At 37.0% G+C, this 16847-nt stretch overlaps 1 protein-coding gene across 1 annotated transcript in view; it reads left to right on the top strand.

Annotated features, from left to right (window-relative positions):
* PCLO (piccolo presynaptic cytomatrix protein) overlaps positions 1 to 16847 on the top strand; it is a 382367-nt gene that overhangs the window by 310901 nt on the left and 54619 nt on the right. The window contains exons 18-21 of the mRNA XM_074827920.1: positions 228 to 299; positions 2893 to 3073; positions 4287 to 4481; positions 5739 to 5921. Of these exons, the coding sequence (XP_074684021.1) occupies positions 228 to 299; positions 2893 to 3073; positions 4287 to 4481; positions 5739 to 5921 (631 nt within the window). The remainder of the gene's footprint in view (positions 1 to 227; positions 300 to 2892; positions 3074 to 4286; positions 4482 to 5738; positions 5922 to 16847) is intronic.

Below are 16847 nucleotides of genomic sequence, written 5' to 3'. Positions count from 1 at the left end.
TGTGGAGATTCCTAAAATAGGGCCAAGCACAAGCCCATTTGTCTTGATAACAAATAATAGCCAGAAATTATTTTTCTGAGAACAAGGTTGATGGGAGGACAAAAGTTGCCTAGCTGTCACTATGTAAAAGGGCACAAAGAGGAGATAATGACGGGCAACCACCATAAAGACTTGATATGACATTTATGATGGCAATGGGGTTAATTATCCTTTGACTTAAATTGCAGCTGAAAAAGAAAACACTGGAAGTGACTGTCTGGGATTATGATAGATTCTCCTCGAATGACTTCCTTGGTGAAGTGAGTATCTTATTTCCTCCTCTCTAACCCTGACTACTCAGAAAACTGATAAACTGCATGCTGCTATTTGGAGACAGTTCTCTTCGAAGGTATGGTACATGTGTTACGTAAACCCTTTTTTACATCACAGCTTTTTTTTTTTTTTTTTACTGCTGAGTTCATAACAAATGGTCATGATTTCTTTCATTCACACAGGACAGATGCCTTCCCTTTATCTTGATGAACTGTGGGTAAATTCATTTAGGACTCAACACAATGTTGCTTCACTGAAAATTAAGGATTTTTTTCAGCCTGAGATAGGAACAGCCTTCACAGTGGCTGAATAGGGAATTTTTGTCTGATAAGCTGTCTGCCTTGCTTTTAACATAACATCAGAAGGCTGAAGAAGTATCAGTCCTGGTAAATGATTAAAGGGTTAAATTCTGCCATCAAGCCATGATTTAGCACGTGCACAAGTGTCTGCAAGTGTTAGTAATTTGGTCTTGCTGATCAAGGTCTCATTTTTAACACTACAAAATAGTAATATCATTACCAAAGTATGACTGAAGGTAAAATCTGATAATTAATAAGAAATGAGTGATCATGGGAAGAAGTATGCTCTCTCTTTCAAAAGCAAGTAAACAAAAGCAAAACCAACACATATAATACAGAAGTACCAGCAATAACTATTATGTCAAAAATGTAATTAAAAATGTTATTACAAAAGAGGATTATAATTATAAACAGAAGCCCAGGAAAATTGATCACTCATATACAGAGTAAGTCAGAGTATCCCTGCTCATTCTCCATTTGAATTTCACAAAAAGGCACTCAGTTCAGCTCCAGTTCCCCTTTGTGTAAGTACAAAACTGAGCAATCAGTGTCACTATTTGAACAATTACTAAAATAAATGTATAGGAAGCAGCTACATGATTACTTATTTCCTGCATACTGCATCAGTATTCTTGTTGAGTTCAGCATGTTTGTCCAAATGCAAGGCTTTACCGAATATTTACATCATTGTTATTTATGACATTTAGAAAATGGATGCTCCAGCAGCTGCTTCTACAGGAAGATTTAAACTTTTGCCTTCAAATATTTTCAACCTCTAGAACTATTTTATTTATTAAATCATTCATATATAGATATGAAAACAGTTCTTCAAGGACTATCCAGTGTATTTCAGGACCAGGATGTCCAGAGGAATCCTGCACCACAACATCAGATATGGGATATCCAAATTGTGCCCTAAGGACTTGCTTGGATAGGGCCAGCATCCCTTGCATGCCCCAGAAGACAAGTGACACACTGGTTCGCATCCATGGAGTGTGAACCCTCCTCTCCCATAAAGCAGACCCCCCAGCCTATGCTGCCTATTGGGAACAATCCTCAACCATGCTGTCTTCCAATCATTCCCAAAGATATGACCCAAAACCACAACAGGGAGCATGCTAAATAGTTGATCTGTTCAGATTAAGTATAGACCTAACCAGAAAGACCTAGCCAGGTCATATACAACCTATGGAGCTGAAAGAAAAAAGGAGAGAAAAAAGGCTTTTAACCTTCTAGAAACAATCAGTTGTTAAAAGACTTCCCCATCCCTAAACTTGAAGAGACTTTCTTTTATGCAGTAATAAACTGACGAAGACGTTGTTCCCTGAAGTAATTGAAGACTTTTGTCTACTAGTTTTAAAACTTCCCTACCTGACATTAGTTTTAACCCTCTCACCTTAGAGCGAAATGCAAGGCTATTTTTGTCCTTTCCTTCATTCAAGACTCTATGATGACTCTTTAGTACTTTACATCTCTTGGCCCTCTCAGCTGCAAAACCATTAAGGGAGGAAGGGTCTTTATTGGACCTAATGCTACTTTTTTTTAAAAAAAGAGATTTCATAGAACTCCTGCTAGCAATGCAGGTGGCCTAGAACAGATTTTAGCTACAATGGATTTTTTTTTAGCCAAGTCACTCTTTTCATTTCCACATTGCTATTGCATCTCCCTTTTTTTTCCAGTAGAGTTTTGAGGCCTAAATGGCCTATTGCATTCTATTATTTTAGTGAAGTGCAAAGGTATCTCTATTCTTTTCCTTTTGTTAAAAATTCTGCATATGTGGATTTTTTAAAGAATCAACAAGCACCAGTGTCATATTATTGAAGGCCTTATTAAAAACAAATATCAAATTATTTGTTTCTTTACTAACACTGACAAAAGAGAGAAAATAACATTGCCCAATTCTTCTATTAGAATATGTCTATACAGAGGCACAATGACTACATGTCTTCTTAGTCTAGCTTTCAAGCTAGTGCTCACAAGCTACCCTTTAAACTATCTGGACTTCTTGATATGGAGCTATGCCTGAGGTCCTGTTGAAAAGACATGTTAGTTCAGACACAACAATATGCTAACAAATGTGGGTTTGGGATTACAGCTGCCTCTTATCAGGTGAGGTCAGAGTGTTGGCAGAGAGTCCTGAATCTGTCAGCATACAGCCTTATACCCTTAACTTCTTACATTTGATTTCAATTTCTGGAAACACAGATGTAGACTCTTCTGGTATACATATTCATTAACAGATCAGATACAGGCCATTTATTGTACTTTGGTTTATTTATAGGTATTAATCGAGTTATCCAGTGTCTCTCAGCTTGACAACACTCCTCGGTGGTACCCTCTGAAAGAACAGAGTGAAAACATTGATCATGGGAAATCTCATTCTGGACAGAGTAGCCAGCCATCTCCAAAACCATCTGTCATCAAGAGCAGAAGTCATGGAATCTTCCCGGACCCCTCCAAGGGTAGGAATAACTTGGTGCACCTGATATGAAATGTTTTCCCAGATGAAGGGAAAAACTTTGTTATGTGTAAGTTCCAAAAGAAAAATAAAATTACTGCTATGAAGTTTGTATACACTTATATTAAAACCATATTTATCTCTGTAATGAATTCATTGGAGCCAAGGCTTGATTTATCTCGATCAGTGCCAGCCAGCTTACTGAGTAATTATGTCCTTAAAAGAGCAGCTTACAAACTCTACGTGTTTTGCACATCTACTATAGATTCTGTGTCCTTTTTATTTTTCTGATAGTCTTGGCCAAATTCGATACATATTTAGCTTTCTATTTTTCATGTTCCTTAAATATTCTATGGCATTTTATCTTCTGGAAATGTCACATTAATATTTTATAGAATAACAATTATGTTATACTAATGCATGTGCATTTCCAGTCAATGATAATGGGCAGTAGCATATCTCAATTGTATTGGAAATCACTGGAACTGATATAGTAGAATTATACTAGTGTTTACAAAAGCAGAATTGATATCAGTGTTTCCTGCTCAACAAAATTTGTCTCTACTTTTTTTTTATACTAAGTAGTTGGTAGCCAGTTGCTTACTTAAAATAGAGTATATGTCATATCAAAGAAAAAGCAAATCCAAATAACATCCAGATGAGAGCCTCAGAGTCATAAGACTCTCCTCCATCTCCTCTCTATTTCTCTGCGTAATGTTTTGATAGGGATTGGTGTCTATATAAGATCTATATCTAAACTAGAGGTTAGTATAGAAGCTGTGGTTAGTTAGGCTATAGTTTTGACCCGGGCATTCATTAGAATAAAACTATTTGCATTAGCTAAGTATTTGGTACTGGTATAAGTGATGCTAGTTAGTCTCTACATACTAGAGAAGTAGAAAGTGGAAAACAAATTAGTCTTTAGGCTACCCTGTTATTCCACCAGTGTGAACCAGCACAGGAGGCATAATTCACAGGTGATAGGAACCCAATAGCAAATTAATTATTCCCTGGGCCAGGGAGAAGTGCGGAAGTAGAAAATGGTGCATCACATTTCCTAATCATGATATATCCTGAGCCTTTGAATGGCATTGCACAGCTTAAACTTTATTCCATGTCTGGAATGCAGCTAGAAAGGTCAGTCCAGAGAAATAAAATGAAATTTTCTGGGGTTTTTTAGTAAATGAAACAGTTGTTCTTCTTCATTTTCTTGGTAGACATGCAGGTGCCCACCATTGAGAAATCCCACAGCAGTCCAGGGAGCTCCAAATCTTCCTCTGAAGGACATCTACGTTCTCACGGTCCATCTCGCAGCCAAAGCAAAACCAGCGTCACTCAAACTCACCTTGAAGACGCTGGGGCAGCCATCGCCGCTGCTGAAGCAGCTGTCCAACAGCTTCGCCTTCAACCAAGTAAAAGACGCAAATAAATTCCTCAGCATGGCAGCTTAATGTTCATCTGTTGCCTTTTTCCCTGCTGTCCTTCCCTTTTTGGCTGTTTTTTTTCTGTTCTTGGCACACTGTGCTCACTCTGTTCAATGTCTTTCTTTGTGTGCCTGTGTGTGAATACATATAATTACAATATACTCTTGTATTTAGAAGTCTTTTATTTATATATTTATTTATTTATTTTAATTTATATAGACTGCAGTGAAACTGGCTGTTTCTCCATCAGTCCCTTCACTCATGGTCCATGATGTTCCATGGTTATGCATGACTCACAGAGAATTCCATTGTGTGGTGGTGTTTTGATGTCACTAAATAACTACCAATGAAATAATCAAAATCTGCAGATATGCAGCTGCCAGGTCTTCAAGTTGCACATGACAAGTACTGAGAGCACATTAACAAGAAGACATATCTAGAAGTAGTAATCAGGAAGGACAGTACTATATACACAAAAGAAGATTTAAAGTTAAAGAAAAAAGTTTTTTAACTACATGGCTGAGATTTCTATTTTTGAAACACGACTGTAAATATCTGATTTTTTTTTTTGAAAGGAAATATAAGGCAACCTTTATATCTCAGATAAAATCATGTTAGTGATGAGCAGAACAGCAATATGCAAACACATTAAACACATTAAATGCAAATCATTGAACACACAAAGCCATTAACAACATTAGATTTCAACAGTCTTATCAAGTTAGCAAAGTCAAAGGGAGTTGACAGCTAAGTCAGGTGTCATAGTCAGTTCAATTTTTCTAGTAATTTTTGTGCCATGGGTTGAATAACGGTCAAGATAGATTTCGTCTGACAACTTTGAATAGATAAGTAAATTAAAACTTTTCCTTTCAAAAGGATTGTTCTCCAGACTATACTTCAGACCACTATCTGATTGCTAGTTGAGGGTTTAGTTGATGGCAAATTAAAATTCTCTGACTGTGGAATCATTGTGTTTGTCTTCAGGATTTGTTGATATGCCATAAACTTACCACGGTATAATGCAAAAGCTGGGGGAAAATTATTTCCTCTGTCTTCACCACCATTAATAAAGAAACAGCCAGTTTTAATACTCTTTAATGCTGTGCATGTGGTGTCTCTTTGGTGTTTGAAAACACTACTTACTTAAATACAGAAAAAAACACTTCTGTTTGCATGAATAACATTTAAGCTGGTTCCATCTGAGGATACATACTCTGGGTTTCCATTTCACCCACACTGCCACAGCAGCACATAAAAGCGGTCAGTCTAATCATGCCAGGAAGCAGCACAGACACAGCATAGCAGGAGTCCTCCCTATTCAAAGAACTCAGTCTGACAATCTGCCTCCACCAGCCAATGACAACAAAGACCAAAGCCAACTAGCCCTCAGGAAAGTGATGTCTGATGGACCAGTCAAGCCTGAAGGAGGTGAGCAGAAAGACATGGTTAAGAAACCAACCACATCCCAAATACTTCTTGCCATGTCTACTAATTCATTGCAATATTTAATTATTTATTTTACCCCTCCATTAAGTGCTGTAAATGTTGACATGAATCGAGAACGCTGCTTGATTTTTCCACATCAGTGCATAAATCCGTAATTAAAAACTGTGCTAAGAAACATGACAAAACAACAAATGTGTGCACTTCCATTCCACTGGAGGACTTAGACTTCTGTTGAAAAATGGTATAGCTTTGCTCATGTTGTTGCCTAATAAAAAGTATGCATCCAAGCTGGTCTGCTTAAGCGTGATTTAACGTTTTTCCTACTGTGACAAAAACCTAATTGCACATTTTTGTTTCTGGAATTCTAATTGGGACGTTAACAATTCCTTTTTCCTCTCCCAAAATAGTTGTTATGTCAAAAGCCATTAACGTAGATATTTTTTCAAACCGCCAGTGGAAAGGAAAGGAGTTTTGATCCATGTATAGCTCAATCTCTTGACAACATTCCTATCAGCCTCTTAAAAAAATATTTTCTACCTGTAAGCACCTGTACATCAAACCTAAATGCCACATATCATCAGTTTCTCCCTTCATCACAAATAAAGAGCCAGAATCTCAATTGGTTCAAACTGGCACTGGTTTTTGACTTCTGGAGCATTTTGTTTATTTACATGGAATCTGAGGAATTATCCCAATAAACGTACAGACTGGACTCCCAGATCTTCTCCTGTGCCGTAATCCCTTCCCAAGCTCTCATGATTCATTGAAGGTTTTTCTGTGAACACCATTGCACACCATGGACAATGCAATCTGGCTGAGAAGGTTGTAGGAGAGAAAGAGGGAATGATACTTCAAACAATATACCCTAAAGGCAACGAGTCATTAAGAGAACTAGTGTGATGTTAAAAGAGCTAATTAACGAGGGCAAATTTAACAAATAATTTTAAACATTTTATTTAGAAATAACAGGTTGTTTCTTATGAGAGCCTTAAGAAGTATTCCATAAATATATCTCTCTACACACAACATGTGCGTCCACCCACACGCATACTGTCTTACTCTACAACTCAGCTCCATACACTCAGTTCAGGCAGAGGCCAGAGAACATCATGGTACTAGTTCATGCATCATGACTGAAAGGCTCATCCTATTCCTGGGATGTATACCAATCTAAATAACTCAGGATCTTTTGAAGTGTCATGTCTGTAGAGATTTATCATAAAGACTTTTGGCATAGACAAGAAATGCTAAAACCTTTTCCTTGTGATATAAGGTTGAATCAAGGTTCACATACACTTTTATGCTAAGAAAATAGCTAAGCTGTTGGCTTCGAGTAACCTTGCCACTGAACTGTTACGCTAACGTCTTTACTTTTAAAATTGCAAAAGGGATATATATCGATATGCACTTGACTCACCAATATTAGAAGCATTATAGAGAGTTATGGGAATAAGGGCCCACATTAATATCATTAATATATAAGTGATGTTATAGTTACTGCGAAGAGACATGGTACTTTTGTCTTTTTACTTCTGACACACACAATGCATTGTCACCTGCACAAAGTTTATAAGTCTGATTTCAGATCCGTGAGAAGTTTTGGCTTCTTCTTATTGTACCAAAACTATTTTTTTCTAATTTATTCATATGAGGTAGGCCAATAATTACCATTTTTAGGTTAATGGATCTCATGCATTTCATCAGGAACAAAAAACAAGATTAGTTAATTCAGTTTTGTAGAGTATGTAAGTAAAATGAGAAGAGGCTATGACCTTGAGCAGAAAAAACATCAAAGATGCTCAAAACAGCTTTCAATTTATGGAGTTCTTTGCAGGAGAAAGAGGTGATGAAGGAAGGAGAGGTTTCTCCTGCAGTTCAAAAATTTTAAAAGTTGAGAGTATTGAGAACAATGAATATTAGAGCATCATCATTTTGCAAGTCCATTCCTACAGGGATGCTGCATAGTTGTGGTACCCACCCCCATTACAGCCTATTTTATTGGCACCTGGAAAAGAATGCATTATGATATGCTTATGTGGACTGGAACAGTCACCTTGACCAGTTAGTGATTTTTTGTCACTAAGACTCAAAGCCCTTCATTAAGGAAGCCATTACAGATAATCCACACCATTTTTTTTCCCAACAGTTTTTTCTCTGGAATTTATCAGAGAACAGCACCTTTTAGAACAACTGTTTGTTTTTTTTCGGCCCAAGCACACAAGGTGGTAGTAATCTAATAAGATTTTCACAAGGCTGGTGGGAAAAATTCTATGCTGTGAGTGATCATCAGTCCTTCTCTACCTAAAAGAACCCTCAGAAAGTTTCCTCCTTTAACCTAGTCTCTCAAGACCTTTTTTTTTTTTTTCTTTAATTGAATTGGCCCTTGAAAAAAACAAAACAAAACAAGAACCCTCAGTCATTCTTAGAGTGCCCCAGAGAAATCTTTCTCTACTTCTGACTTCTAGGACATTTTCTATTGGATGTATTTTTTCCGTTATTAATTCTTTGTTTGATGAGAAGTAAAAAGGAAATCATAAACAAAACCAGCACCCATGGTTTACATATTATATTTTGTGAATGCAAAGGAGTTGCATCAGTTTTTTTATTGGACTGAAATATTTCTGTATTCATTTTAAACAGTAAAAAATTTATTTTAATCAATCTGTTTTAAAATTAAGGTGAAGCTACAAAAGAAAACATTGGTCTTTGTTCAATACTTTTGTAAAATCCAATATTCAAATACAGCATTTAATTAAAAATAAACCATGAAGTATAATTTTCTTGTTGCCTGTGAGAGATAAGAGTGTGATATGCAAAGAAACCAATTGCATGATACACATTCCCATCATACCCCTCAGAGAGGAACAATAACATTTTAGAGCCAACCCTTTGAAGGCAGAAGTTGCAAGGGATCCAAGCCAGAGGGAGAGAGCAGTGCCTGGGTTTGAGTTAATTTGATTTTGTTTCTGTGAAAAAGCTGAATCATTGCTAATTACACATCCATATAAAATTAAGCATATTCCTTTCAACACAAATCTGTGTATTAGAGTTTATCCACCAGATAAGGCAGTTTTAGAGATAGTATAAATCAGTCCACCTTCTTTTACGATCCCACAGAAAGATCATTCCATCATATGGAATTTTCTTGGTAGGTCACTTATGTCTTAAATATAATAAATTATTTTAGAGTTCTTCAGATATTTGAACAGTCAGAAATATCCTCATGATAATTACCAGTTCTCTGAATATACGCATATAAAACAGTAGGTGTGTCTGCAATGTAATTATTTACTGATTTTATGTTAAAAGGCTTTTCAAAGCCAGTTTATATTTTTAAAAGAATGAACTACATGCTTTAGTTTTGATAACTTCCAATAAAGTGATCAAGAAAGACAAGGAACAACAAAATTTCCTTTCAGTGTCTATGTGAAGTAGCAACGTACACCAGCTCTACCTCACCAGAATTGACAGTATAGTTTCCTGTGAAATAAGAAGTTCAGAGCACAAAAAAAAAGATAGTGTTCACCATATAGTCAGCATTTATCTACATCACTGGTCATTTTTAAAGTACACAGTTTTATAGGGAGCTGTGGTCTCTACATGGGTATAGCTTAATGGGTAAAATTCAATGGGCTTGTCTTTATTTGCAAAGGAAGAGGTGACAGTTTTTCCCCAAAAGGGCAAAGGAAGAGACCAAAGAAGAAAATTTCTAGAAAATTATTTTGATTATTCCTGGGATATTTGGAGAACAGTAATTTAATATTCAAATAGCTCACTAGGTGATTTTTAAGCCCAAATACTATTGTAGTCCTGTGCATTTTTGTATTCTTTCAAATAGACATGAGAGAGAGAAGCTACAAGTCAATACACTGTTGCTTGATCATATGATGATGGAATCCATATGCACCTCCTCTTTTTATTTGACACACATCTGGGAGTGTTGATCTGCTCGAGGGCAGGGAGGCTCTGCAGAGAGACCTGGACAGGCTGGAGCGATGGGCTAAGGCCAACTGTAGGAGTTTCAATAAGGCCAAATACCGGGTGCTGCACTTGGGCCACAACAACCCCCAGCAGTGCTACAGGCTTGGGGAGGAGTGGCTGGAGAGCTGCCAGTCAGAGAGGGACCTGGGGGTGTTGATTGACAGCCAGCTGAACATGAGCCAGCAGTGTGCCCAGGTGGCCAAGAAGGCCAATGGTATCCTGGCTTGCATCAGAAATAGCGTGGCCAGCAGGGACAGGGAAGGGATCTTACCCCTGTACTCAGCACTGATGAGGCCGCACCTCGATGACTGTGTTCAGTTTTGGGCCCCTCACTACAAAAAGGACATTGAATTACTCGAGCGTGTCCAGAGAAGGGCAACGAAGCTGGTGAAGGGTCTGGAGCACAGAGGAGCGGCTGAGGGAACTGGGGTTGTTTAGTCTGGAGGAGGCTGAGGGGAGACCTCATTACCCTCTACAACTACCTGAAAGGATGTTGCAGAGAGCTGGGGATGAGTCTCTTTAACCAGGTAACAAGCAATAGGACAAGAGGTAATGGCCTCAAGTTGCACCAGGGAAGGTTTAGACTGGATATTACGAAGTATTTCTTTACAGAACGGGTTGTTAGGCATTGGAATGGGCTGCGCAGGGAGGAGGTGGAGTCCCCATCCCTGGAGGTGTTTAAGAGTATGGGTATGGTCGACATAGTGCTTAGGGATACGGTGTAGTTGAGAACTGTTAATGTTGGGTTGATGGTTGGACTGGATGATCTTCAAGGTCTTTTCCAACCTAGATGATTCTGTGATTCTGGGAAAAAAACAAACAAACAAGCAAACAACCTGCCAGGAGAAAAGCACTGCTATACTATTGACCTGAATTAGTTAGCCAATGTTAAACATCTAGACAAAATACCAGGTTTTTCAGTTAAAGGTCCAAACACACCTGTTAAATTACCATTAAGGTAATGCAAACAATATCTTTCTACAGCAATTTCTGTCTATTTTTCCTATATATTTTTTTTTCAACCCAAACCTCTGGAAATTTAAAATCACATTTTCTGAAAACCTCCAAATCTCTTGCATGTACCCAGAACCTATTTCTCCCATCTCATAGAGAACATTTCATCTTTTACATTATATATTTTCCATTATGACACAAAAGCTTTTCTGTGATATCCTAAGAGGAAACTACTTTCCAAATAACTGTGTGTCAAGCAATTTTACTGGTCAGAGGGAGGTCTGCTATCAGAGCTAATACTGTTAACTAAAATATCTAGGGTAGACAAACTATGCATCAGCATTTTCACAATTGTACCCAAATGAGCCTGTCAATTTACACCTCTCAGAGATCTCTGGTTTAAGACACTTTAGTTCAAAAGGCAATATATCTGCTTTTAACACCCTTGGTCCAACAACTTTGATGAAAGTTCACATAAGTGTCAGCATAAGCTACACAGACTTGTGATGTGATGTGATGTGATGTGACGTGATGTGATGTGATGTGATGTGATGTGATATGATGTATGTACCAAGATATTTCTAGCACTGTAAAATCCATGATACAGGTCTGAGTCATCACTGTGTAATTTCTACCCACTTAGCTGTAAGAAATTAAAATCGACAGGACTTTTCCTTATCACTAAATTCTATTTACTGGCATTAGCAGCAATGTGGTGTGAAAGGAAATTGATTCCTAGGTTCTATAAATCTTTTGGATTGGATATGATTGTGGATTTAAATACCTGCTTATTTGGGGTCCCTTTAGGTCTATACCCATTTTAACACTTTTAATAGTCAACGCCATGTTCTAATTTCCTACAGTAACTTAGGATGTTTCCTTCACACTTTAAATAATTTACTGCCCAAAGCTCTTTTATGCGTAGCTTCACTAGTCTCTTAATTTCCAAGTTAAACAGTCCTTCATATTGCTACAAATAACCCATTTCCAAGAATCATTATCAAAACAAGAACAGTTTGTCCCCACTCCCTGCAGATACCAATAATCTGAGGCTGTCTTTTGAGTCTTGTTTCAGTCTAATAGCTGGCACATTTTGCTTTGACTATTACTGCTATTTATTCTTCTATGATTTTAAACTGATATGTAATTTCAGGAAATTGCTCAGATTCTTCATTTGATAACTCTTATTTCAAAAGTCTATTAGATGGTAGCTTAACCCTATGGACCACACAGAAAAAAATTATTTCATCAGAATTGCTTTGCTGTGTAAAGAAATGCCATCACCATGGTTTAAGATGAGTACTGTTCTGCCATTACTCACTTCAAATGGTAAATTGCTCTCTAAAGAGTTACCTTGAAATTTCAGAAAATATCACTGCTCGGTGTGCAGTCAAAGCCATGTGTAATATACAAATGTGGCTCAAATAGGTGAGACTGTGGTCTAAAGTACTGTTCAGTATGAGGAAGAGTGAGAGAAAGAGAATATCAGAACTGACCTGAGGCATATCCTTTTGATCACTAGTTATGTATTGTGTATCTCCATTCTGTTGCCATTTCACAGAAGATGCAACTAGCAGTCCCAACAATAGGGTTTTACACTGCAGAACCTTACAGAGCAAGCCTGAGCAGCGCTTGCTTTTAGTGCTAGCAAATCCATCATAAAAACAGGCAAACAGGCACCTTAGGGGCAGTTTGAGGTTGGAGCACTTGAAATAAGGCAACTGAGAGTGAAGAGTAGGCAAGCTTTTGCCAGAAGATACTGTGTGTGACGTGCCCAGTCTGTTGGTCATCAGATCCAGAGCACATTGGAGATTTCACCTGCTCCCATTGGCTTGCATCTCTTTGAGAAGACTCAGCAAGATGCTATCAGCCCTTTTTGGTACCCAGGGTTTCTCACAAGACTGCCAGTTATAACGAACATTTTTTTTTTTCAAGCAATTAGAGGCAAACTCTCAAAACTTAATCCTGAATTCATACTGGAAAGCATTTTTCCCTCCTCCTGTTTGGTTTACAAATAGAACTGTCTTTCCCATTGTGTTTTGACAGTTGCATTTCTGCTTGTAGACAGATACCTGAAAAAGGGAACATCCACAATTTAAGGCCCAGGAGAAGGGGTTTTTTGAGTCTTTTCTTCTTTACCCACAGGAACCACAAAAGAACATAGTCCCATTATTCAAATTTAAGTCTTTTTTTTTTTTTTTCAAAAGTCCATTCACTGTAGAAGAATGGCTGGAGTGGCTGACAGTGCTGGATTGTTTCCATTTTGCTGCTGAATGATTGACAGTTCATGGCTATAAGTCTTCTGTGAATTACCTATCTCCCTTATGTTAGGTTTTTAAAAAACATCTTCTCTATTGTGAAAACAGACTTTTCCAAAAGATTACGTGAAATCATATGGCTTCTATTCTTTCCTTCTTATTGATTTTAATATGATATTTTCTTTATGCTAAGGCATGACTTATATGTTTTCCTTGGTTATAAAAACTGATTTTCTGGCTGGGTCCATCAGCCAAAGCATATTTTTTGCCATAGATGAATTCAACTAATATTGTGGTAATAATAATAATAATTTAAAAAAATAAAAATTTAAAAATGGACCTAAATGTTGAGGTCAGTGCTAGCTTCAATTTTCTTGAATCAGCAATTATTTTCCAAGAAGGCATAAGGGATTACATGGTCAAATATAATTCTATCAAAGGAAAAGTCTTTGGTTTTTTTTTCTGTAAACAATACAGAGTACAAAAGGTATCTGTCTAAACATTATCATTGTTTTCTTTGGAAACCCTGATCCTGCACCAGAGATAACATTATGATCCACTTTCTCAGAATCTAAATTACTGTAGGCAATCGCAAACGCTTCCAACTCATTTATGTATTATTCACTAGAATGGTTGAACGGAAACTTTTGCTCATGCCAGCCTATCACTGTATCACTCACTAACACCACATTGCTAGCTACAAAATATGACTTGTCTACCCATCAACATACCATCCAAGTATAAAATATTTCATGTCATTGGGGGAACTACCAGCTAAAATAGGATTAGCAGATGAATATTAAATAAAACTACAACAATAGCTTTGTATATTAGAAAATTCTGTGCACTATTTCAGAGGAAGCAGCTCATATCAGAGTTTTAAACTTTCATTTCCTATTTCTATTTTTCATAGTGCAATGATTGGACAGTCCAGACATCATTGATGTTACAATCCTTAAAAACTACCAGGCACCTGATAAACTTCATTAAAAGTTCATGAAGAAGGGGCTGGAGAATCATATGTAACTGGCAGCAAAATCTTGCCCGTGAGAACTATTTTAAAAGTTCTCTAAGCTTTCTAAGAGTTTCTAAAAGTTTTTTGTTTCTTTTCTAAGAACCAGGAAATAATTTGAAAAACCACAGGGCAAGAAAGCATTGAAACATAGCTCTTCCATACTCTGGATACTTAATATTCAAATGATGGCAATTGCCTTTGTCCAAGTTCCTATTCAGATAAGTGTTGTATATTTAAGTAAAGCAAAACTACACCTTGTAGTATCAGGCACCGCTGTGATACCAGAAGAGAATATCCAATTTTTGGATCAGAGTGATTCCATATAAAACTATTCAACTCTACAGACCAGTGCACCTCCTGACACATCTCTGATGTCAAAACTTGAGAATTTATGCATTTTCTAGAGTAGGCAGCTGTAAGCGGAACCTCTGTAACTCAAAAGTGAACCTGCCCTAATCTCACTTTACTTACTTGCCTTTTATGTGGATAGAAACCAAATGGACCAAGCAAGGTGGCAATTCTTCTAACACTTATAGGGCTTCACAGGTCTTATATAGGCTAGTAAGACAAGAGGAGTACCACAGTGAACTCAGTCTTTCTTGTTCACATTCCTAAGACAATGTTTGCATTTGTTCAAAGAGAAAGGGCAAGACTGCAAATGAATGTATAAACTAGTCCCTTGCACGTGAGAGCAGGGAAAAAGTTCTAAGTTTCAACTTAGAGTGCAAATCTAATCATGGTTATTCTAACTCTCAGACAAAATATTGCCTGGCAGCAGGCATCACCATATCTTCAGAACTTGGAAGTTTCCTATGTAACGAGTAGCAGAAGCTTAGAGGTGTAGTTTTACCTGTAAAAATATAGATATATAGAAGATGTGGGTGTCTCATGAGTTGTGGAGGAGTTTTCTGTATCCAGATTCTTAATCTGTCACAAAACCAGCTGTAAATCTATTTGTGGATTTCATCTCTTGTCACACACTGAAGCTGCACTTCATTACTTTCACAGAGCAGACAGGGAAAAAAAAATTATAACATTGAAGTTTAGAATTTTCAAAATCCAGTCATGAATCTAAACTTGGATCCATTATAACCATTCACCAAGAGATCTTATGGGAGAAAACATCAATATTGAAAAAGATGTAAATAAAACTAAAAATACAGCATACTGAATGTATCATCAGGATACAGCTGTTTCAAAAGAAACAACTATGTTTTGATTATAAATAGATGTAACAAAAATTCTAAATTATTTATAAAGGCTTAATTCAAGCTTTTCTGCCTTGAACTAAATTCTAGGTTTACTAGTTTTAGAAATCCATCAGTAAAGATATAAGAAATTACTTCAGGCACTAGTTTTTACAGCAAAGTCAATAAAAATAAGAACCACCCTTTTGGAAGGACTAAAGACACTTTTTTGTGCTGGCAAAAAAAAGCTGTCTTGGCTTCCATGGGTTTTTCAGATGTGTGGCTTTCTCGACTGTCTTCATCTATGAGGCATTTGGCATCCCATGGCAAAAAAACCCCACAACACAACCTAAAGAAAGCTTCAGAATCCCAAACAACAAACATCAGAAGTCATACAGGTCACACAAATACTATGAGAACTGAGGTTACGGATTAGTTTGGGACAGGTATGACATGGCCCCAATTCAGGCTGTTGAATACAGGGCAGCTGGCATAATAGACTATGAAGGGGAGCTTGAGGTCTCTCTGAAATCTTGCTCTTGCCCAAGAACAGCAATGTGCTGACATGTCACCATAGTCGTAGGAATTCACTTACAGTACCACAAACTGAAAGTGATAGAGAAACCACTACTCCCAGCTGTCTGAGCGGGGCACACTGCTGTGCTTGGTCTGTCTCTGCTGGAAAAACAAGGGTGGCTTTCTCTCCAGATGAGATACTGAGAGCATCTGTTAATAGCATTATGATTTTACAGTTTATTAATTTGTATTAACATCCAAGAAGACAGCCTATGATCAATGTATAAAATCATGAAATAGAGATAAAGCATATTTTTGTTTGAAAGTTATTTAGACTGACAGATTCCTTCCGTGGCTATAGGTAATAGTGAAACAGAGGAAGCTAATAGAGTTTTAGGGAAAAATAAAAAGTTCTGCGACAGCTCAGTTTAGCAGTGAAGAATCACTTTGCAGAGTAAGAGTTCTGTCTTAACTCACAGTTTGGCCCAGGGTTTGATGGTATCTGAATTGCTTAATTTCTCTCTTCTAGTTTCAATTATTAATCTGTTTTTGCATTACATTTGAGGAGTCACACTCAGCTTCCTGGTCCCACATCAGTTGACATGCAGTAGTCTTCACCAAAAATATTATTCTTTCAATCAGACACAAATAATATTGGTTGCCATCTTGCATGTTGGGGCTCTGGCTCTTATTTGAAGTAATTTCCATTTAGATATTTGAATAATTTCTTGTTTAAAGAAGAATGTCTTTTAACTACTCTCATTAGATTTTCACAGTTCACCAAAATAACATAAAATTGCATTAATTCTTCACAGAAAAATAACTTTACAGAAAAGTATTTTTTATCTTTAGTATATACGCTCAGTCAGTTGGAATAGATGAAACATGACAACAGTAGATGTAGTAGATTCCAAAAAATTCCAAAATCTGTATTAATATTCCCAGACAATTGTGTTATTCAGTATGAGTACCTACTCTACTCAATAATTATGTGTAA

This window comes from Strix aluco, chromosome 5 (genome assembly GCF_031877795.1).
Source record: "Strix aluco isolate bStrAlu1 chromosome 5, bStrAlu1.hap1, whole genome shotgun sequence".
Taxonomy (NCBI): Eukaryota; Metazoa; Chordata; class Aves; order Strigiformes; family Strigidae; genus Strix; species Strix aluco.
The sequence above is the reverse complement of the archived record's forward strand: the minus strand, read 5'-3'. Positions and strand labels throughout refer to the sequence as shown.